This window comes from Peromyscus maniculatus, chromosome 3 (genome assembly GCF_049852395.1).
Source record: "Peromyscus maniculatus bairdii isolate BWxNUB_F1_BW_parent chromosome 3, HU_Pman_BW_mat_3.1, whole genome shotgun sequence".
Classification (NCBI taxonomy): domain Eukaryota; kingdom Metazoa; phylum Chordata; class Mammalia; order Rodentia; family Cricetidae; genus Peromyscus; species Peromyscus maniculatus.
The window spans coordinates 110,962,237-110,985,236 of record NC_134854.1 but is presented as its reverse complement, the minus strand read 5'-3'; the positions used below and the strand labels follow the sequence as shown (position 1 = coordinate 110,985,236).

At 40.8% G+C, this 23,000-nt stretch overlaps 1 protein-coding gene across 13 annotated transcripts in view; it reads left to right on the top strand.

Annotated features, from left to right (window-relative positions):
- Kbtbd12 (kelch repeat and BTB domain containing 12) overlaps positions 1-23,000 on the top strand; it is a 79,653-nt gene that overhangs the window by 4,781 nt on the left and 51,872 nt on the right. For 7 of the 13 annotated variants that reach the window (XR_013049990.1, XR_013049992.1, XM_042274483.2 and 4 more), the window contains 3 exons: positions 3,900-5,081; positions 9,881-10,151; positions 12,413-12,563. Coding sequence is in view for 11 of the 13 variants with exons in the window: in XM_042274483.2 (XP_042130417.1) it covers positions 4,012-5,081; positions 9,881-10,151; positions 12,413-12,563 (1,492 nt within the window). In the remaining 2 variants the exon portion in view is untranslated. Of the gene's footprint in view, positions 1-3,899; positions 5,082-9,880; positions 10,152-12,412; positions 12,564-13,662; positions 22,994-23,000 lie in introns of those variants that run through there. The other 6 variants (XM_076567286.1, XM_076567290.1, XM_076567285.1 and 3 more) reach the window with 3 other exon arrangements.

The window sequence follows — 23,000 nt, the reverse complement described above, 5'->3', positions numbered from 1 at the left end:
CCAGCTGAATTTAGGAAAAGAAGTGGAGATTAGTCACCCAGACAGGATAGTGTCCTACTCACAGTCTTGAGAGTAGATTTATTTATAGCTTTGGAGCAGTCGGCAACCTGCCACTTGTTTTTGCAAAGTCTATGAGCTAAGAACAGGTTTCGTAATTTTAAATAGCTTTTAAAAGTCAAAAGAAGAATAATATTTCATGACACATGAAAATAGGGCATGTTGAATTTGTGAAATTCAAATTTCAGCATCCAAAATTCATTTTACTTGAACACAGTCATGTTCATTTGTTTATGGTTTTTTTCTGTGGCTGCTTTTGTGCCATAAGAGCAAAGTTGAGTAGTTGTGACAGAGCCCAGATGGCCTGCCTGGCATATTTACCACTTAGCCCTAGGTTTCCAGCCCTTGCACTAGAAGGGCAAAGGATGCAGACGTTGGGGTCAGATGGAATTGGGTTCACAATTCAGTCTGTCTCCATGTATAGTGCCTTGGCCATTTCGAGAGAAGCCAATAGAAAAGAGTAACTTACGTGATTAGTGCTTTTTTTTTTTTTTTCTCTTGAGACAAGATATCACCATGTAGTCCTAGCTCTGAAAGTGGCCATGTAGATCAGGCTGGCCTTGAACTCATAGAAATCCTCCTGCCTCTCTGACTCTGCCCAAGTGCTTGGATTAAAGGTGTATGCTACCATACCCAGCTTGTGATTGGTGCGTTTTATGAAGGAGATTCTGAGAGTTCTATTTGACAGCAATGGTATCTGAAAATATAAGACTACAACCTAGTGATGGACATAATTACAGCTACCTTGGGCCATGTTTCTCAACATTTCTTAAATGCCATTTATACAAGTAAGGTTTCTAGATTCCAAATATTCAAATCAGCTTAAATGGCCTCCAAACTATAAACTGTTAATATAAAATGCATTTTCCAACACATTGCTCTGAATACTCTGCCTCCCTCCCTGGGTTTGCTTTGTCCTGATGCTGGCTCACAGGGACATGGCTGCAACAGGTTTCTAACATATGGACCTCCCAGCCATGGAGCCAAGACCTGAATTTCATTGCTATAGCCACCCTTGGGTGTCATGCCTGTCCTTGAACCAGTAACATTAGTAAGGGATGTAGGGACCCGTCTTTTTCCAGGAAGGTCGGTTGGATACTAAGGGAAGCCCAGCTTCATCCACTATAAAATCAATTAAGGTTATCACCAGGACAGATGGCTCAGCAGCTAAGAGGACTGGCTGTTCTTCCACAGGACCCAGGTTTGATTCCCAGTGTGGTGGCTTACAACTGTCTATAACTCCAGTTCCAGGGGATCAGACAACTTTTGCCCGGCCTCTGTAGGTAACACACACACACACACAGTGCACAATTGTACATGTGAACAAAACACCTATACACATAAAATCAAAGTAATGAAAAATATTTTAAGTACCACCTATATCATAGTTATGAACAAACATAGATTTATTACTTATTTAGCATGAACTTCCTATTTTTATCACAATAGCCAAAAAATTGCACCAAAAAGTCCATCAGGTAGTTTGACTCCTATCTTAAATATGTGAAATCATAGGATTATAATCTTTGGGTCTCAAGCATCAGAGTTCTAATGTTATCAAGATCAGCATTCTAGGAACTGACCAAACTGCCTGTGGTGTATTAAGTCAAGGGTATCTCATTTGGAAGGTACACAGCCTGCTAACATCATGGACACTGGTGTGCTTTGAGGTATTCTTATACATCAATACAAATACAAAAAAAATACTAGGTTTTTTTTTTTTTTTTAATTTACTTCCTTAGCCAGGTGGTGGTGGCACAGGCCTTTGATCCCAGCACTCCAGAGCCAGAGGCAGGCAGATCTCTGAGCTCGAGGCCAGCCCGCAGAGCAAGTTCCAGGACAGCTAGGGCTATACATACAGAGAAACACTGTCTCAAAAACAAAAACAGAAAAAAAGCATATTTCCTTAAAAGAAGGTTTATGTTGGGGGCAAAGGGTATGGCTCCATGGTAAAGAGCTTGCTTAGCACATGTGATATTCCAGGTTCAATTCTCAGATCTGAACAACAACAAAATAGCTTGGGTTCTTTTTAGCCCCAACTAATAGCTGTTATGCATTAAAGGTGTGATGAAGCATCAGGACACCTATATAATGTAAATTGGGCTAGTCATAGTGTGTATAAGAGAATTCAGACATATAACAATCTCTTAGGTGCCCATAATTGGATACTCTTATAGATAAATAAAAAAAATAAATAAATCAGCTCAGTGGTACCAGGTCCTGGGCTCATTGCATGAGTTAGCTGTTTGAAACCTGGGGCTTATGCAGGGACGCTTGGCTCAATCTGGGAGGAGGGGACTGGACCTGCCTGGACTGAGTCTATCAGGTCGATCTCAGTCCTTGGGGGAGGCCTTGCTCTGGAGGAGATGGGAATGGGGGGTGGGCTGGGGGGAAGGGGAGGGGGCAAGAAGGGGGAGAACAAGGGAATCTGTGGCTGTTATGTAGAACTGAATAGTATTGTAAAATAAAATAAATAAATAAATAAATAAATAAATAAATAAATAAATAAATAAAAATAAAAATAAATAAAAAAATAAATCAGAGTTTTATGCTTTTAACCAGAAAGCCATCTCCAAGAAAGCTTTAAGCTTTATGGAAGTTAAAACAGAAAAAGGCAATGCCAGAAGGCCCAGCAGGTAGACTTTTATGGCTATTTCAGTTCTTAGCTCGGATGGTTGTTATGTCATAGGCTCTCACAGTGCTTCTTGGGTCTTTATTTATAACTCCTTGCTATGTGTATATCACTTGTTTCTTGAAGTGAAATTTAATTCAACACTCAAAAAGAAAAACCAGGTGATCTTTCATGAAATGTCTAATTCTTTACAAGGCTATAGAAATTTGGGGACTCACTACCCTTTCTAGTTGAAAATGTATTCCTGTCCTTCTAACTCCACGTTTCTTTCTTAAGCATCAACTCTGCCGCCATCATTATTTGTTCTCGCTGCCTGTAGCTTTGTAGCCAAGTGAGAACTAGAAAAAGATATAGAGACTAGGACCCTCTCCTCACAAGAGCTCCTGGCTCTGGGAATGTCTTTCTTTAAATCAAAGTAGCTAATTAACTTCCTTGCAACCTCATGTTTGCATCGCCTGGGGAAGGCGAAGGTGACACCACCAGCTTAGAGACTTTTAATTAGACTAGGGCTTTTAAAGGCAAGAAGCAATTCAGTCTGTGCCACTGTGAAATAGGGAACAAAGAAAAGCTAGGCAAGGAAGGAAGACACATTTAGGTTTAAGTTTTAAATACCATGAATTCTCAGATCAGCAGCCATTGGCTTTGCTTTAAAGCTCAGTAAAAATGAAATTTTCATTACCTACCAGTCTGAATAATTTTTCCCATACCAAAGTTTAATCAGAGTGTGGACTTTGTTTCTATCATCTCACTTTTAGGGTCTATGTAGCCCTGGTCATAGTCTATGGATTAGTCCTTATACATGTGGTTGTGTGTTGTGGAGGGATTGAATGTAACCCATATCAACACTGCATCTCTTTAGAAATGATATTCACTGATACCCCTGTACCCTCAGCCTGCAGGGTGGCCCATTTGATAACTAGAAATGGAATTGCAAAATGTGCTTATCTTTTTACTTCTTTCTTCCTTCACTCTGAGATTTTTCCAGTCCTAGAAAAAAAAAACCCACTGATGATTAGGAACTATTGCAGTAGCAGTTAATAATTGATGATTTGCACATCAAAGTCTTTTTAAGATACAAAGTAGTTGTCTTAAATTGCTCTGTTCTGAATGTATAATATTTATTTATAAATACTTCTTAGCATTATTGATATGCATTAAGTATGAAGAATTTTTTTTCTTAGACAAAACTTTCCTTTTTTCTTACCCTCAGGACTGTTTCATGGCATCTCTGTTGATTTGTGAGTAATCAGAAATGCAAATAGCCCCTCAGGAATCAAGCTAAAATCAAAGAAACCTTACTTACAAATTTCAAGGAGTATATCATGGAGTGCCAGACTGAGGGAAAGGGAAAACACCAGCATTGCTTGAATTTACTAGATAAAATTAAGACTATGAAAGAATTAGAAGAAATGATTGATGTAGTGCTCATAGCAGAAGAGGAGAAATTCCCTTGCCACAGACTGGTCCTCGCTGCATTTAGTCCTTATTTCAAGGCTATGTTCACCTGTGGACTACTCGAGTGCACTCAGAGGGAGGTCATACTCTATGACATCACAGCAGAAAGTGTTTCAGTGATACTAAACTACATGTACAGTGCAGTTCTGGAGATCAATAATGCCAACGTACAGACTGTAGCAATGGCTGCCTATTTTATGCAGATGGAAGAAGTCTTTAGTGTGTGCCAAAAATATATGATGGACCACATGGATGCCTCCAACTGCATAGGAATCTATTATTTTGCAAAACAAATTGGAGCAGAAGATTTATGTGATCAGTCAAAGAAGTACTTATATCAGCACTTTGCTGAGGTAAGCCTACATGGAGAAATACTAGACATTGAAGCTCACCAGCTCCTGGCACTTATTAAGTCTGATGATCTGAATATATCCAGAGAAGAGAGCATTCTGGACTTGGTTCTGAGATGGGTAAATCATAACCAAGCCTTGCGCACAGAGCATCTCGTTGAGCTTTTGAAGCAAGTCAGACTGGAACTTATCAATGCTTCCTTTCTAAGACAGGCCCTAAGAAGGAACACGATGCTCCTTTGTGATGGTAGTTGCATTGACATAATCCAGAATGCATTCAAAGCCATCAAGACACCCCAGCAGCACTCCCCTAATCTTCGCTATGGCATGGAGACCACCAGCCTGCTGCTTTGCATTGGGAACAATTCTTCTGGAATCAGATCACGGCACAGGAACTATGGGGATGCCAGCTTTTGTTATGACCCCGTGTCACGCAAGACCTATTTCATTTCATCACCCAAGTATGGGGAGGGCTTGGGAACAGTGTGCACCGGGGTAGTCATGGAAAACAATACTGTAATTGTGGCTGGAGAAGCAACTGCCTCTCGACTCTCTAGGCAAAAGAACAAGAATATTGAAATTTATAGGTGTGTATCTCATAGCAGGTTTTGTATTTTTTGTTTTGTTTTGTTGAGATAGGGCCTCATTATGTAGCCATGACTGGCCTGAAACTCTCTTTATAGGCCAGGCTGGCCTTGAACTCACAAAAATCCACCTGCCTCTGCCTCCTCAGCAGTTTTTATATGTTTTTTTTTAAATCTTGTTTTGACATTAGCACTTGAAGAAGTACTGCTGAAGGGTCACATTTTAAATTATATACAGTAAAAATTCTAGTATACATCTTTCATGAAGAGTAGTATACAGAACATACTATATAGCATATGTAATATTTATAATGAAGTCATATTTTAAAATTACTTTTCTTTGGTTTTTTTGTTATTATTGGTTTTTGTTTGGCTGCTTTTAGCTAGTGCTAAGGATCAAACTCATGGCTTTGGCCATGCTGGGCAAGTGCTCTGTCACTGAGCTCCATCCACAGCCTGCCTTTTCCACTAATTGTCAAGATATACTTGAATTTTTAATTACTTAAATATATCTATGTTATGATACAATTGTATTTTTCACTCTTGGCTTTAATTATATGATCAGGCATAATATATATTATATAACTTGTAATAACAAGAAAAGTTTGTTTATATAAACTTTATTTTTTAGTTATTATTTAGAGTAATAAGTAATTTTTTTAAGGTGGGGTCTTATGTATTCTAGGTTGACCTAAAATTCACTGTGTAGCTAAGGGTGACCTTGATCATCCTGCCTACACAAGTGCTGGGATGTCCAGTTTATATGTGGGGACTGAACCTAGGGCTTCCCTCATTCTAGGCAATCACTATGCCAACTAAACAAGGGATCTTGTTATATAACCCAAACTAACTTCCAACTCCTACTTCCTTCACTCTCATGAGTGCTAAGATTATAAGCATGTGACAACACGCCCAACTAGAACTTTTTCTTTTTCTTTTCTTTTTTTTTTTTTTGTTGTTGTTGTTTTTTGTTTTTTGTTTTTTCGAGACAGGGTTTCTCTGTGTAGCTTTGCTCCTTTCCTGGGACTCACTTGGTAGCCCAGGCTGGCCTCGAACTCACAGAGATCCGCCTGGCTCTGCCTCCCGAGTGCTGGGATTAAAGGCGTGCGCCACCACCGCCTGGCCTAGAACTTTTTCTTAACCAGAAAGTTTTCATTCTGTGCCCTCAATTTGTGAATCTTTCCTAAACCTTCAGCATTGCAGAACTTTTGAAGAACCTTCAATTATAATAAGAGGAACAGGAACACCTGCTTAGACATAGTTATATAGATACTTAGTTACATAGGTACCTGCTTAGACATAGGTAGGTAAATCTGTATCTTATTTGTGAAAACACATTTACTTTATGATCTATTTGTTTTCTGAGTGCTTACTGTTCAACTACATGAGTATGAAATATGGACATAGAGTAAGTACTAAGAGGTATAACTTTCCTTCAGGATCCTTCGTTTCTCAGATCCCTCCCATCAGGGTTTATTCATATTTTTCAATCATAATGTAATTCTCTGTGACAGTAAAGATGGAGCAAAGAAGGAACTTAGAAGTCTACTATTCCTCCATCACTTATTAGCACTACACATCTGTTCTGAGCCGTTTCTGTCTCTTACACAGTCATGGTTTAAGGAATGTATCTAATCTCCCCTAGTGGGGAGGAATTACAGAGTCCTGGATAATGATCTGGACCCACACCCATTGTGGCCAAGCATGTCACAGGCTACAGGAGCATCCTTTCTCAGAATTATCAGTAGACCGCAAAGTAAATATGAAGGCCTTACGGGAAGAACAGGCTTTGGCTTTCCTGACAGGATTCTTGCAGTTCTGTTTCTTGCATGGCACATGCTTTGTGCTGGTGCCCTTTCTATCTTGGGACCTTAATTAAAGAGCCTTGAGCTTTGCAGATATCTCTTTTCTTCCTCATCAAGACAGTCTACTGGTTTCTCACCAGAAATTATTGTTAATAAGCATCAACCCTGGTGTGTGTGTGTGTGTGTGTGTGTGTGTGTGTGTGATGTGTGTGTGTGTGATGTGTGTATGTATGTGTGTGTGCGCGTGCGCGTGTGATGTGTGTGTATGTATGTGTGTGTGATGTGTGTGTATGTGATGTGTGTGTGTATGTATGTGTGTGTGTGATGTGTGTGTGTATGTATGTGTGTGGGTGTGGGTGTGTGTGATGTGTGTGTATGTGTGTGTATGTGTGTGTATGTGTGTGTATGTGTGTGTATGTGTGTGTATGTGTGTGTATGTGTGTGTGCGGTGTGTGTGTGTGGTTTGGTTCTGAGCATTAAACATCTTTCACCTTCACTCTAAAAGCCCTTTCCCCTCCCCTGCAGCAATGTCTAACTGCATACCCCATCATTTCCATTTTTAACTATCACAGACTTAGCCAGGTTCCTGGCACCAAACACCGCCTCCACACTGGTCAGAATTAGGGTAAAAGTTACTAGTTTCTGCCACCTTTACCTCTGATGTAAAATTGTCAGAAAGACGAGTAGTCAGGTTATCAGAAGCATTGCTTTGCACTTAAATGAGACATCCTTCCTCATAACTAGTCACTACAGTGGACTCCAGAGAGCACTGAGAGTCCTGTGTCCCTGAGATCCTGTCTCACAAGACCCTTTATCTGGCATCACTATAGGTCACTTAGGTGCCAATTTTGTGATAAATAGGGGAAACCAAATGTCCTATGGTGTGTCCCTGCAATATTATTTTATAATAATACTTTAATAATTTTAATATCATTGCTTCTTATCCCTTTAATCTTTACCCAGATGTTCCTCAGATTGCCTGTGTTGTACAGTATAGATGCCCATGTATCCATGCAGGTGTATTTCTTCTTGAGTTAAAGTAGGAAATAGACAAACACCCTGGTAAGCCAGGTTTTTCCATCTTCTTTTATCTTCCCACTTCAGCATATGAAATAAGTGAGCATGTATTTATTTTTATTTTTTATTTTTTATTTTTTTTTGGTTTTTTGAGACAGGGTTTCTCTGTGTAGCCCTGGCTATCCTGGAACTCACTCTGTAGAGCAGGCTGGCCTTGAACTCGGAGATCCTCCTGCCTCTGCCTCTCGAGTGTTGGGATCAAAGATATGTACCACTACTGCCCAGTAAGTGAGCATGTAAATGCCATCTGTAAACTATCAACCTGTTGGCACTGAGTGCTCTTGTCACTGTTACTTTCTTTTTTATGTCATATCTATTTCCTAGTCACAAGTTTATAGTTTTATCTAAGCATTTTATCTCCTCATTTACAGTTCTAACTGTTGAAACAAAAATCAGATTAGCAGGTTATTTAGAAAACCATCCTCAACCTTCATAGTACCAATTTCATCCTACGATGTTTTTTTAAACTCTGCCTCAGAAAACCTAAACCCATTTTTGGTTCTATTTACATATTCACTCAGTTAACTTTACTTTAGCATATTGGTAAGATCTTTCTTATCTTTGAAAAATCCATAAATTAAAAATTAGTGAAAATATCCCTTGTGATTCCAGGAACTCGGACTTCCTTTTTAGAATTGCATAGAAGACAGGCACTGGAAGGTTTGAGAAATCTCTGCATTCAACTGTGACAAGCCACACATGCCTCTATGAAAGGAATATGCCTTTCAGCTTCCCTGTCAAGCCTGAAGCAGAATGTTCTCTGGGGAATGTGAGAGTTGGCCCAGAACAAGTGGGAGAGACTCTGACTAGATGACTAACTGTAGAGTGTTCCTTAAAAACTGTACTCTGTACAAAGCACACATAAATGCTCCAGGCTTCATCTTGTTTCCAAACAGAACACCTGTTTCCTATTTTCCATGTTCCTGGGTTTTGTGTTTTTGTTCCACATACACTTTTCTAGATTTTTCTGAGACATTTAATTTCAGATATTTTATCCCACTATCCCCATATGTATTTTTGTCTTTCTCATACCAAATGTCTCAAATTACAATTGGAAAAAATATATTTACAAGCCAAGCATGGTGGCACAAGTCTATAACCAACCATTTGAGAGGCAGGAGGATGGCATGTTCTAGGCCAGTTTGGGCTAAATACTGAGACTACAGATGGATTTTAACACAATGCTCTTGATCAGTGTTAAACCAAAACTATAACTTAAATAGTGGCCAGGCAAGATGATGCACACCTTTAATCCCAACACTTGAGATGCTGAGAGCAGCCTACCCTATAGCCAAGGCCAGCCTGGTCTATAGCTAGAGCTACACAGAAAGACCCTTTCTTTATAAAAATTCTACCTATGTACAATTTACAGCTAGAAATTCTAAATTGGGATACTTTTTAGATTCTCTGTCTAAAACCATGAATCTTTAATGTTGTACTAAAATGCTATTTCTTATCTAAATATTCAGAATATTTTGTATCTTTGTCTCTTTATTCATTTATGTTAAGGTTAAAACTGATTTTCTGAAAGATTTTCTGTTCCTGATTTTCTTTCCCAGAACTAGGAAATGTTAAAAACTAGTCCAGGTTAAGGTATACTCTTTCTACGTGTCTATTTTTCCTAAAATTCTTCAAGGAGATGAAGAATATATTTTGGCATATTATGTTTTATTCATTGATCCTTGGGGAAAAAGAAAGCAAATATATATTACTGTCTTGTGTTAATTATCTGTTTCTCCTCCAATTAGAAGAGTCAGGTCATATTGTTTTGTGTTGGAAAAAAAAAAACCTAAATGTGTTTCTTGGGTGAGTTGTTGCCATGGTAACTAATCCTGGTTTTCTCTCTCTCTCTCTCTCTCTCTCTCTCTCTCTCTCTCTCTCTCTCTCTCTCTCTCTCTCTCTCTCTCTGTTAATTTGCAGGTATCATGATAGAGGAAACCAGTTTTGGGAAAAGTTATGCACAGCTGAATTTCGAGAGCTCTATGCTCTGGGCAGCATCCATAATGACCTCTATGTCATAGGAGGACAAATGAAGATTAAAAACCAGTACCTCATTACAAACTGTGTTGATAAGTACTCCGTAGACCAAGACAACTGGAAACGAGTGTGTCCCCTTCCACTGCAGTTGGCTTGTCATGCTGTGGTAACAGTGAACAAGAAACTCTATGTCATCGGAGGCTGGACTCCTCAGGTTAAGAAATTCCTTGCATACCTACCTGGTGTGTCTGGCTTTGCTGAAAAAATGTGGCAGCTGTTGAGTACTAAAAGATTATGGCTTACATTTTGGCAAAATGCTTTTTTTCATCATATAATATAAACTTAAGTCTTGAAAGTGTCAAAGCAGTTTTAGCAAATTGATTTTTAAATGTTATTTATAGACATGGGTGCATTTAGTATTCGTGCTATGCTATGGACTTCATAATTCTTCCCCTGCTGGCTGATTGGAAAAGATCCCTGTGCCAAGAGGTAGCTGTAGTGAGCATCTAAGTAAGTAGAACAACTGGATCCTCATTCCAGTCTGCTGTCTAATGGCTGTGTGACCAGTGGCCACACTCCTAAGCCTTTTCTACATGTAGGATTCTTGCTGCAGGGGCTGGGGAAGTGTTTCAGTTGGGAAGATGCTTGTGCAAGCATGAGAACCTGAGTTTGATTCCTGGCACCCACTTAAATGCCTGTAATCCCAGTACTGAGGAAACAGAGACAGAAGGGCCGGTGGAGCTTGCTGGGTAGCCAGTCTAGTCAAATTGGCAAACTCCAGATTTGTCGAGCTACCTTGTCTCAAAAACATAAGGTAGACCCTCTGAGGAACACCTGGGCTTAACATCTGGCCTGCATATGCACATGTAGATGAACACCCACATTCACCATAAGTACAAACACACACACACACACACACACACACACACACACACACACACGTTCTTACCATAAATGGAAAGCCAGAATATTGATTCTGTAGTGTCACCATCATTTCCAAGAAAGTATGTTGTGACTGTAAACACCAAGTGTTATTGCTGGACATCAGCAATATCAACAGAAATCTGTTGATACTATTGAAGCCCAGAGAAGTGAAGGCAAGCCAATACAGAGATCAGCAGTGTGACCACAGTGGCCCTGTGTCCTTTTGAGGGTCCTCCTGGGCCTTTGGCATTTACAGTGGTGTCTTCTCAGCTGCCCTGTGCTCCTGCCTTCCAGTTTTTCCAATACAGATTACTCTCATTCCATGGCTGCCCCTGTGATATAAATTTATTTTTCCTGTCTTTTCTCTTATTTTATCAGATTTGCCTCATGATCAAACTCATGCTTTTGCATTCCCTTCATAAGCTTGGAAAACTTTATTCTTATGTTTCTATTCGTGCTATAGATCAAACATGGTACAGATTTTATCACAGTGAGAAGCCAGAACCTGACATTATCTGTAGTTTCATTTTCCAAAACTATCCACCTTCACAGTGAATTTGCATGAACAAGCCCTCAAAACAACTTGGAAGCTTTGCTTTACTAATGTGGAGATTAAATACCTAAAACAGAAGAAAGTAAGCAATAAAGAAAGTATTTGCTAACTTTCCGTCTCTGAATGAGCATTGTGTAATGAGGCAATCTCACTGAGCTTTGGACACAGCACATGAAACGGGGCTTTGAATGCCCACACTGTCATCATTCCCACTGTCTTTAAAGCCTAGACTAAAGTGAAGTGCATGTAACGTTCCTAAGGGGGCAGTTACTTCTTTGTCGAAAACTTGGACCCAAAAAGGGGACACATAAATTCTTAGCTCGAAGTTGTTACAAAGTTCCAGATATCATAAATAAAAATAACATTATTTTACTTGAAGCTTGTGGGTATAAGCTGCTTGTATCTATGCAAGAATGAAATTATTCTATTTTTACTATCTAATCATTAAATATACAAATATATAACATAAGTGAATATGTAAACAAAACTCCAAGCAATTTATGCTAATCCTATTATCTTGAAAATTGAAATCAGGTTATTTACATATGACTCATAATTGTGATCTAAAATCCTCTAATTACTAAAACAGTAGAAGTGTTTTGAATTATTAAAATTAGTTCTTCATGAATATTGTTAAAATTCACAACTATGAAGTTTGGTGAGGTTAGGGTTTACTTTATACACTGTTCAAGAGAGCATGCTTTGCTTTTTTTTTTTTTAAGATCTTGTGGTTGATTCATTTTTTTTTTTGGTATCTAAATGTGAAAATCACTGATTGCTAATAAACCAGCACGTTAGCCCATTGCACATATAAATCCCTCTGATGTTGACAGAGCACTTACAACCCCAAGTCTCAGGACTTGGCAAGTGTGTGAGTCTGAGTGAGACAGTTAACCTCCATTCATCTCCTCTGCTGTCTGCTTTGATTAATTGTGTTCACATGCTCACAAAAGCCTCTAAGTGGTCTGTTGTTACATTCGCTGTCATATTTCATACAGATGGATCTTCCTGATGAAGAGCCTGATCGATTAAGCAACAAACTGTTGCAATATGACCCCAGCCAAGATCAATGGAGAGAGCGGGCACCCATGCAGTACTCTAAGTACCGGTTCAGTGCAGCTGTCGTCAACGGTGAGATCTATGTTCTGGGTAAGTAGTAGATTGCTCAAGGTATAGCCGCTTTCATTACTTCAACAGTTTACTCCTGGAAAAACAAAAGTTTCCCTTCCTCTTGTGTCCCAGTTCAAATACACATGCGTAACTGGCCAAAAGGTATTTCTTATTTTCTGGAGTACAAGCCAATTAAGTCAAAGTGCATTGGCTTTGAGGGCAAAACTATTTTTGTGGCATCTTCGAGGGCCTTGGAATGCAAAAGCAGCAGTGACCCGTCTATGGGACATAGATTGGTGAAGTAGAAGAAGTCTTTGTCCAATTTTAGTTGGTGAAATGTGGGGGTTTGCAGCCAACTGTGGTTGTGTTGTGAAAGAGAAAGCCGCAACAGGGTAAACTATGCCACAGATTTTGCCAGTTCTCTTCAGTTTGCCTAACCCTCCAAATTTCTGAAGACATACTACCAAGTGACTTCTCCATGAATGTGTTTCCCCCTCCTCTCTTGAATATGTGTGGTCAGTACTACCCATTGGTGAAAAACTACAGTTCACTAGAGATTCCAACAGCTGGTAAGAATTCCAGACATCTGCGGTAGGTCCCTCCCACCTCACTCCCTGCGTCTTCCTGCTTCTTCAATCTTAGTCGTCAGAGTGTGTTTTCTCTCTGACCTCACCCTCTATCACCCCCACCTCCCCAGGGGATGGGAGGACGGGGCATGCTGCGGCTGACTGGACTGCTGAGTCTCAGTCCTCCCACCCGCTTGACTGGCTGACTGGAGAACAGGGAGGTGATAAGAGGCAAAGAAATGGCAGAAAAGATGAGCTCTGGGGTGAAAGCAAGCCAGGCCTCTAATGGAGATGATGAAAAAAAAAACCCACCATGAAATGAAGGCTGTTATCTTGGGCTGTTTTCACAGCATGAAGCAGAGCAATTCACATACTCAAATATTAAAATTGTTTTATTTAAGAACAATTGTGCAACATAATTTATGATTACCTCAGTTAAGAGACTCACGATTATAATTAAAGTTTTCCTCTAGATAAATATCCCTTTCTTTGTTATAACCAGAAGGAGAGCTCCCCCTAACAAAGAAACTCAACTGGGCTAGATGAGTAATAAAAATGATGATGTCTTTCAGATGGCTGTGGGAAAGGGCACTTTAGAGGCAACCTGAGAAGCCCACTCTTCATGGCATGGACAAATGTCCACTGGGTGAACAAAAGGGAAACTTAAAGAGACCAACAGCATTTCCGTCGGTGGAAAAAGAGTACATGGACTGTGCTTCAGGAGGGCACAGGAAAGATCGGGGAGCACGAGTGGTGGCGGCAGCAGCTTGGGGTGAGAATGAGGGTGCCGGGAAAAGAGGATACAAGCAGTGGGGATAGGAGAGCCCGGGTGTGGACGGGCTAACACCCGACAGGAGCAACTGAACGGAGGGAAGGTTAGTGTGACTTGGGGTTTCAGAGGGATTCCATTCCACTGTAGAAGGGACATCAGCATGGTCTGTGGCCGGGGGAGGCAGTGGTAGTTCACATGGGATGAACCAGGAAGCAAAACTGTGTCAAGAACCAGAGGTGGATATGACCTTCCAAGTCCCACCTCAAGAAATCTACTTCAGCCAGGCCGACCCTGCCTCCTAAAGGCCCTACAGCCTTGAAAATAGCACTACCAGCTGGGGGTCAAGCCTTCAAACTGCAAGCCTGTGGAGGACATTTCAAATTGAAAACATATCAACTAGGAACCACAATATGAAGGCCATGGATGAAGAATTAAGAAAACATAGTAAAATCAGGCGGTTGGTGGTGCATGCCTTTAATCCCAGTACTGGAGAGGCAGAGGCAGGTAGATCTCTGTGAGTTTGAGGCCAGTGTGGTCTATAGAGCAAATTCCAGGACAGCTAAGGCTACATAGAGAAACTCTGTCTCAAAAAACAAAACAAACAAACCAAAATGTAGTTGCTTTGCCAGGTGGTGGTGGTGCATGCCCTTAATTCTAGCATTCAGGAGGAAGAGGCAAGGGGATATCTGTAAATTTGAGACCACCCTGGTCTACAGAGTGAAGTTCCAGGACAACCTGGACTACACAGAGAAACCCTGTCTCAAAAAAAAAAAAAGAAAAGAAAAGAAAAGAAAAGAAAAAGAAAAAGAAAGGAAAAAGAAGAGAATAGAAAGAAAGGAAAAAGAAAAGAAAATATAATAAGCAGTGAGAAACCACACAGAAGCAACTGTTTGGGGAGATAAAAGGCCAGGAGAAGCTGGAATTGGGGAGACCAACTAGTAACTTAGAGTCTTGCTTCTAGATTCCCAGAACCAGGAACCAGATTCATGATCATGCAGTAAGCTTTGCCATATGTAAAATTCACCCCCAAGTCACCTGGCCCAACATTTGTGCTTAATCCTAAACTTATATATAAGCTTTGAAGTGAAGTGAAACTCAGTTGTTTCACTTCTGTAGTCTTGGTGCAGAGTTGCTCACTTTGTGTATCATTGGAATTGAGACAAATACACACAACCCTGAAATTGATGGTTTGGATGAGTCACAGATACCTTGTCTGCTTTAGGGTAGCTACATATACCTGCACTGTGTTTGGAGATCCCTGCCAGTTACTGTGAAGATAGGTCCTCTCCTTACTCTAGTGGATTTAATACCCACCACCTCCGGGATAGACTGCAGAGTATCTCCCAAAGAGCAGCCAGGGGCTCCTCCTCACCAGAGAGGCAGCAGTACACTAATGTGAAGAAGGTTCCAGCCTCAGGGTTGAGGGGAACTAAATTCTTGGCTTCCACCTGACTCTGGTCTAGTAAATATTTTATTATTGTAAGGTTAGTTATAACAGTTAAGTAAGATGTATGTCAGGTACCTGCATTGTAAGCATAACAGCCTTCCATGAGCCCCTTGATATTACAGATGGTTCTCATGAGGATGTGCACTGTCCCCAAAATCTTACATGTTGAAGGCCTAGCCACCAGCCTGTAGCACTGTTATGAAATAATAGAAATACTAGAAGGCAGGGCCTCATTAGGCTGTGGTGTCTAAGGGCCTGACTGGAAAGTCTATTCCAGGCAAATTCTAACTAAATGATGACTTAGCTGTATTGATGTTAGACTTTTAACCACAAATCTAGTTTCCACTTGAGGCAAATAGAGCAAGCATTGTCACCCTACCTTCCCACTGAACAGCGCTGCAGAGCATGGCCAACATGCAGACAAAAGACATTTGCTATACATGCCTCAGGAAGGAGCACTGGAGCTGCTGTGACTCTCACGGTTCCCCTCCTGTGTGCCCTGACCTGTGTCAGCTGGAACCCCAAAGTCCGTACTGTGCAGACAGCTCTGAGAGGATCCATGTAGTTCTGGCCTCCATCACTGGAAAGGAAACATCATTCTCAGAGTGAGTCTCCCCCTCTTTCTCCCTGTCTTCTCCCTCTCCCTCCTCCCTCCCTCCTGCCTTGCCATTTAGGCCAATCACAGCTAAGTGTGGCTGGATGGGATGACCAGAACCCCAGGTTTCTAGCCAGAGAACCAGCACAGAGAGAAACTGGAGATGCCAGCCTCATGGACTCCGAGGCTCACCCCAGGCGATGCCTGCCTTAACATTCTCATACCACAGACACTGGAGAACTAAAATCACAGACAAGCACAGCTCAGGCCTCTCAGCTGATTACCCAAGTGATGGACTTCACGAAAGCATCAAAGAACACTGACTCACTTGAACTCTGAGCCCACGCTGGAATGACAGTGCATGATGGCAGCTGGAACCTGGCATCCTGCACCTGACCAGTTTAAAGTTGAAGGGGTCACAAGGAGGGAGGGGAAGGAGAGAGAAGATGAGAGGGAGAGAGAGGAGAGACGATCATTGTTATCTCTAGGATTTAAATAAGCCCCAGAGTTGTATGATCAGAATACCTAGGGCACAATCCATTCTTATTCAGCAGACAAAAACAAACAAAAAAACCAAAAACAAAACAAAAAAAAAATCCCTGGAAAATCTTGAATCACTTGGAGAAAGCACCAGTAATGACAGAAAAGACATAAATACATGAGTCATCTTCCTTTTTTTTTTTTTTCTTCCCAGTATTTCTAGACAGGGTTTCTCTGTGTTGCCCTGGCCGTCCTGGAACTCACTTTGTAGACCAGGCTAGCCTTCAACTCACAGAGATCTACCTGCTTCTGCCTCCTGAAATTAAAGGTGTGCACCACCATGCCGGGCACGAGTCATCTTTCAAAGGCCTTAAAGCAGTTACTCTAAAATACTAAAATATACATATGTATATGTGTATTTATATATAATGAACAGTCTTAAAATACTAGAATAGAAAAACCTCAGCAAAGAAATAGGAGATACAAAGGAAAACAAAGTAGAAATTTTTAAACAGGAAATAGTGTTCCACAAACCAAGAAGTTCGGGGGATGGATGCAAAAGCTGAGAGCAACCGACAGGGAAAAGAGTCAGCGAATGCAAAGACTCATCGTAGAAGCTGGAGTCTGGGTGACAGAGGAAAGTGTTCAAATCTGAAGAGCCTCCTGGTTATGCCTCTGGGATCCCAAATCTCAAATACCAAAGTGTGGGCCCCTCAAAATCATTTAATAATGCCTTAAGAGCTTCCAAATTTGTTTAAAGTTGTAAATTCACAGACTTAAGAAGGTGAACCAACCCCAAATGGAATAAATCCATAAAACCCACGCTCATATCACATTGCCAACTAGCAGCAGAAAAACAAAGGGAAAAAAAAAATAGGCAAAATCCCTGAATTGTCTACTGGGGAACACAGGCTGGATAACCAGAGATTTCTGCCCAGAAACCAGGAGAGCTAGGAGGTGGGCAAACACAGCTAAAGTGCTAACAGAGAACCATCAACCCAGACTTCTGCATTTCTCCGAAAGCCTCCTTCATGAGTGGGCGTCAATTAACGTATTCAAAGACAAAGGAAAGCGAAGACGCTGAATACGAATGTGTCTGCTAAGGGAAGTCAGACAGAAGGAAAAGGTGCCAAGTGAAAACCCACAACACCAGGATGGAATGAGCTCAGCAGAGATGGCAAATGTCTGGACAAGTGGAATGTTCTGCTCTGGAGATCTTAAACATGTTTGCAGACTGGAAGTGAAAATTATTATATTTAACAGTTTTCAGTGTACATAGACATGAAAATGTGACAGATTTATAAAGCCTAAGAGGATGCATGGGGGACCTGTAAAGCACTGGTTCTTAGTAGACTATGAAATATTAAGAACATATTTTTTTTTGAGGGCTGTGTCTCACACCTGTAATCCTTTAACTTGGAAAGCTGGGGCAGGAGGATTGCTACAAGTTGAGTTGAGGCCAACATGGACTACAGTATAAGACTCTGTCTCAAAATAATAAGACAAAAAAAGTACATATTTCATAATCCTTAAAGAAAAACTATTAAAAGGAATACTGCAGAATTTCAGTAACCACATGAAGTGACTGAAAGATGCTGAGGAGCTCTGGTGTGAGGCAGTTCTGTGTCCTTTGGCCACTCTCTCTCCATTTCCCCCACCTCTCCAGCTCTGGTAGCCACTTATTCAGCCTTTTCTGATTCCACATGTGAAAAGTCCTGTGGAATTTGTCTGTTTCTTGTTTATTTCATTTAGTGCACTGTAGAAGTAACTGTCTTATTAAATAAGAAACACAAAGCCAATGCAAAGATGAAAGCCCAAGAGGTCAGAGCTAAGAGCCTTACCCTTCACTGTTGCAGCTAGCCTCTTCAGCCAAGACACCTACTTCCTGTGTGGTTGTCCTTATATAGACTTTCTGTTCTGCCTTCTCATTGGTCGTAAACCCAACCACATGACTGCCTCGTCACTGCCTGTCTGTACAGACCTTCTGTGGTTGGTATTGAGATTAAAGGCATGTGTCTCCATGCTGGCTGTATCCTTGGCCACACAGAGATCCACCTAGCTCTGCCTCCCAAGAGCTGGGATTAAAGGCGTGCGCCTCCCAGCTTCTGCTATGATTTGCCATTAGCTCTGACCCCCAGGCAACTTTATTTACTAACATACAAATCTGGGGACTTGAATTCAGGTCCTTGTGCTTGTGCCGCAAAGACTTGGCCCTCTGAGCCTTCTCCTAGCACAGAGGTCCCTTCCTAAACCTAAATCATACGTGGTTATCTAGCTGGTCACCCATTTACAGACACTCAGGCTGTCTGTCTGTATCTTAGCTATTGGGAGAAGGGCTGCAGTACAACACACATACTGCTCTGAAGGACTTTCATTCCCCCGAGAGGAGGAGTTTCCCAGAAGAAGGATTCAGTGTACTGGTATTTTCACTTTTTAGGAACCTCAATACAGTCTTCCATAGGCTGTACCAATTGTCATTGCTGTAGACCATGTGCAAGGCCCCTGCTTCCCCACATCCTGCCGACACCTACCTTTTAGCTTTTGGACAACAAGCTTCCTAACAGGTGTGAGGTGAGACCTCACTGTGCTTTTGACATACTGAGTGCCTTTCCTTGTGTCCGTTGGACATGGTATGTCTCCTTTTGAGGGAAAAAGTTTATTTAGGTCTTTTGCTCTTTTTTAAAATTTATTTTATTTTAATGTGCATTTGTATTTTTGCCATGGGTGTCGGGGTCCCCTGAAACTGGAGTTACAGACAGGTCTGAGCTGCCATGTGGGTGCTGGGAATTGAACCCGGGTCCTCTGGAAGAAGAGTCAGCACTCTTGACCCCTGAGCCATCTCTCCAGCACGCCTTTTGCTCTTTTTAAGCAGGTTGTTTAGGTTCTTTACTACTGGGTTATATAAGTTCTTTATATATTTTGAATATTAGCTTATTGTTACATATGTGCTTTCAAAATACTTTTTTAACTTTATTGGTTGTTTCTTTTGTCATACAGAAGCTTTTTGGTTTGATATAGTCTGTTTTCTTTTTCTTTAGTACCTCAGTTTTGGGCATCATATTATTTTCAAGGCCAATGTGAAGCAGCCTTTTCCTGTGTTCTCTTCTATAATTTTTATGGTTTCAGGTCTTATGTTTTGGCCTTTGATCCATTTGAGGTTTATTTTTGGGTGTATGGTACAAGAAAAGAGTCCAATTTTTTACATGTAAGCATACAGTACTCCAAGCAGCATTTGTTGAAGAAACTCTCCCTTCCCCCATTGTGTACTCCTAGCACCTTGTCAAAAAGCATGTAACATATGTTCAGCTTTATTTCTGAGATCTCCGTTCTGTTCTGTGGGCTATGTGCGTATTTTTGTGCCAGAACCACACTGTTTTGATCACTATAGCTTTGTAATGCAATCTGAAATCAGGAAATTGTGTGCCAGATTCATTATTTCTCAAGATAATTTGGAAAGTCAAGATCTTTTATGGTTCCATATGAAATTATGAACTTTATATATGAATTTTATATTATATAATTTTATATATGAATTTATTGTTCCATAAAACTTATGTGAACAATGTTGGGATTTTAATGAGGATTGCTTTGAATCCTTGTGTCACTCCACATAATATACACATATTAATTCTCTTAATATATGAACATGGAATCTTTTTCCATTTATTTGTATCTTCCTTGGTTTCTTTCATCTGTGTTTTGTAGGTTTCATGGTTAAACATTAACTATTTTATCCTTTTCGATGCTATGACATATTGAATTGCCTTTTCAGATAAGATGTTCTTAGCACAAAGAAACACATTGTTTTTTTCTGCATTGATTTTGTTTCCTAAAACTCTATTCAGCTTGTTAGTTCTAAAAGTTTTTATGGATTCTTTGGAGTTTCTACACATAGGATTGTATCATCTGCAAAAGTAGATAATTTTATTTATTTATTTGTGGATGACTTCTTTCATTTCTCATCTGTTTTCTCTCTTTTAAAATTTTTTTTTAAGTGTGTGTGTGTGTGTGTGTGTGTGTGTGTGTGTGTGTGTATGTGTGTGCACCTGTAGGTTTGTGTACCTGGCTGGGTGCAATTGCCCTCAAAAGCCAAAAGAGGGCATCAGGGCACCAGATTTCCTGGAGCTGGAGTTACATATGATTATAACCCTCCAGATGTGGGTGCTAGGAACCAAAGCTGGGTGCCCTGGAGGAGCACCAGGTTCTTAGCTGCTGAGCATCTCCCCGGCCCCTTGTTTGTTTTCTCTGACTAGTGCTTCAGTGCCCTGTTGTGTAGACGTGGGAAGAAGGGCAGCCATGGCCCAGCCCAGTTCTCTTGGGAGAAGTTCTTCTTCCTCGCTGATTACAGTACTGGCCCAGGATCTTCACATAGCTTTCCCATTTAAGGAAATTCCTTTCTGCAAATTATGTTGAGAGTTTTATTTTTAAATTACAAGTAGATGTTGAACTTTGTCAAATGCTTTGTGTGCATCTACTGAAGTGATCACATGGTTTTAATCTTTCAATCTTTTAATATTTATTTTGTGCGGGAATAATTAGCTTGTCAAAGGTAATTCTTATTGTCCAAGGCAAACTGTTGATGTTCTGTGAACAAGAGCTTATTTTGGGTAAACATACCAAGCTGGGAATGGATTGCTGTCACTTAGAACTGTGGCTTATGTTTATTACTGAGGTGGCCAGGCCTACAGGTGGCTCAGTGGGGTGAGTCAGTTCACTGTATTTTAGGGAAGGCGAGTACCCCCCCCCCAGCCCCACCCCGCCCAAGGGCCCCGGAGGCATGTTCACTGGAGAAGGCTGTCGCTGCTTGATTAATCTTATCAGAAACTAATCTGAGGCTGGCTTCTTGAGCCTGTAGGACACTTGCCTTTTCCTAGGAGTGTGGGGCTTTTGTATGTCCCTGTTTGGATTTCTTCATCAGTCAAGCAGCAGGGAGACTGACAGGAGCTGTCCAGATACCCACCACTGCTGCTCATTCTCCTTACAGATGGGGTTTTGCTTGTGGGTCTGCATGTTGAACAACATGAGCACATCCTGCCTTTGTCTGTAAAGCATTCGTTGAAACATTTCTTAGGCCAGTTGGCTGTGTCGATTTAAGACTTGATAAACGCCTCTGACTGTGCAAAGCTCTAGTTAACAGTTATAAAGAAAAGGTGGGGGAGCAGTCTGGTGGAATGATGTGACGTCAAGTCCCAGCAACGCCCTCGCACTTCCTCAACAGTCCGTCTGCCTTTCATCTTGCTTGGGTAGAAATTGCTCTGACTTATCTGTGGTACTAATCCAGGTTCAGATGAAGTGTTCACAATGGCATAGACCTTCAGAACAACAGAAAATTCTAGGCTGTACTTTTGTTCATAAATACCTGAACAAAGGAATTTAACCTGGTTTTCTGTGTCCTGGGAGGCCTGGGATTAACTGTTTTCTGTATCAGTCAAAGTTAGGGTAGGGCTGGAGAGATGGCTCAGAGGTTAAGAGCACCAACTCCTCTTCCAGAGGTCCTGAGTTCAATTCCCAGCACCCACAGGGTGGCTCACAACCATCTGTAATGAGATCTGGCACCCTCTTCTGTGTACATAATAAATAAATAAATCTTTTTAAAAATAATAATAATAATGTTAATTTAAATAAAGTTTAAAAATAGTTAGGGGTAAATTTTGAGGACCACTAAAGGCGAGCACTGTGTCTGGAATTATTAACCTTGGGACTCTGTTCTTGGTGTTCGTCTGTCTTAGGGAGGGCTTACCACTTTAATTTCCTCTCAGAGGACAAAGCTCCTAAAAGGACTGTAGGGAATTAATTAGTCCTGGACCTGATGGACATCACAGACCTGAGTCCCATATAGGGAAAGAGAAAAGTGTGTGATCTCTGTGAAACAGTGGTATTTGTCTGATATTTGTATTTGGGTCTTGTAGTGGTCACCATTCTATCCCAGGGAGATTTTATCCTCCCTCTCAATGCAAGCATACTTTTTCATGTATTTTTATTTTATTTATTTTTTCTATTTTTTATTATTATTTATTTTATTTCACATTGTATTTTATCAGTATTGCTAACATTGATATAAAATGTCTCTATACCACATTCCAAATTAGCCACACAACCAATGTTTTAGGTAACAGATAAACAGGTTAGAATGGTCATCATCATTTACTAATTAGGAGAAAAGTACCATGAGAGGTTATCTTTTTAAGTATCTAAAAAGTGACTATGGTTCTAGGAGACCCTTGTTCTCTGGTCTGCCATGAGCAGCTGTCTTTTACATACAATGGTTTTCCTATGGACCAAATGCTTCTAGGGATTATCTGGAGAATCACACTTTAGGATCCCTGTGTTGGTCAGCTTTCTATCACTGTGACAACTGCCAGAGGTGGTTGGTTAACCTAAAGGAGGAAAGGATTTTCTGGCTCACAGTTTCAGGGGTTTATTTGATCCCCTTGCTGCTAGGCCTGTGGCTTCACAGTGCTTCATGGCAGGAGCACATGGCAGAGGAAGTCCATTCTCTTTTTGGCAGCAGGAATCAGAGAGGGAGGGCAGAGACTGGGATACCAACACTACCAATGGTAGACCTCCAATGGCCTAACTTCCTCCTTCAAGGCTTCATTTCTTTTTTATTTTTCAG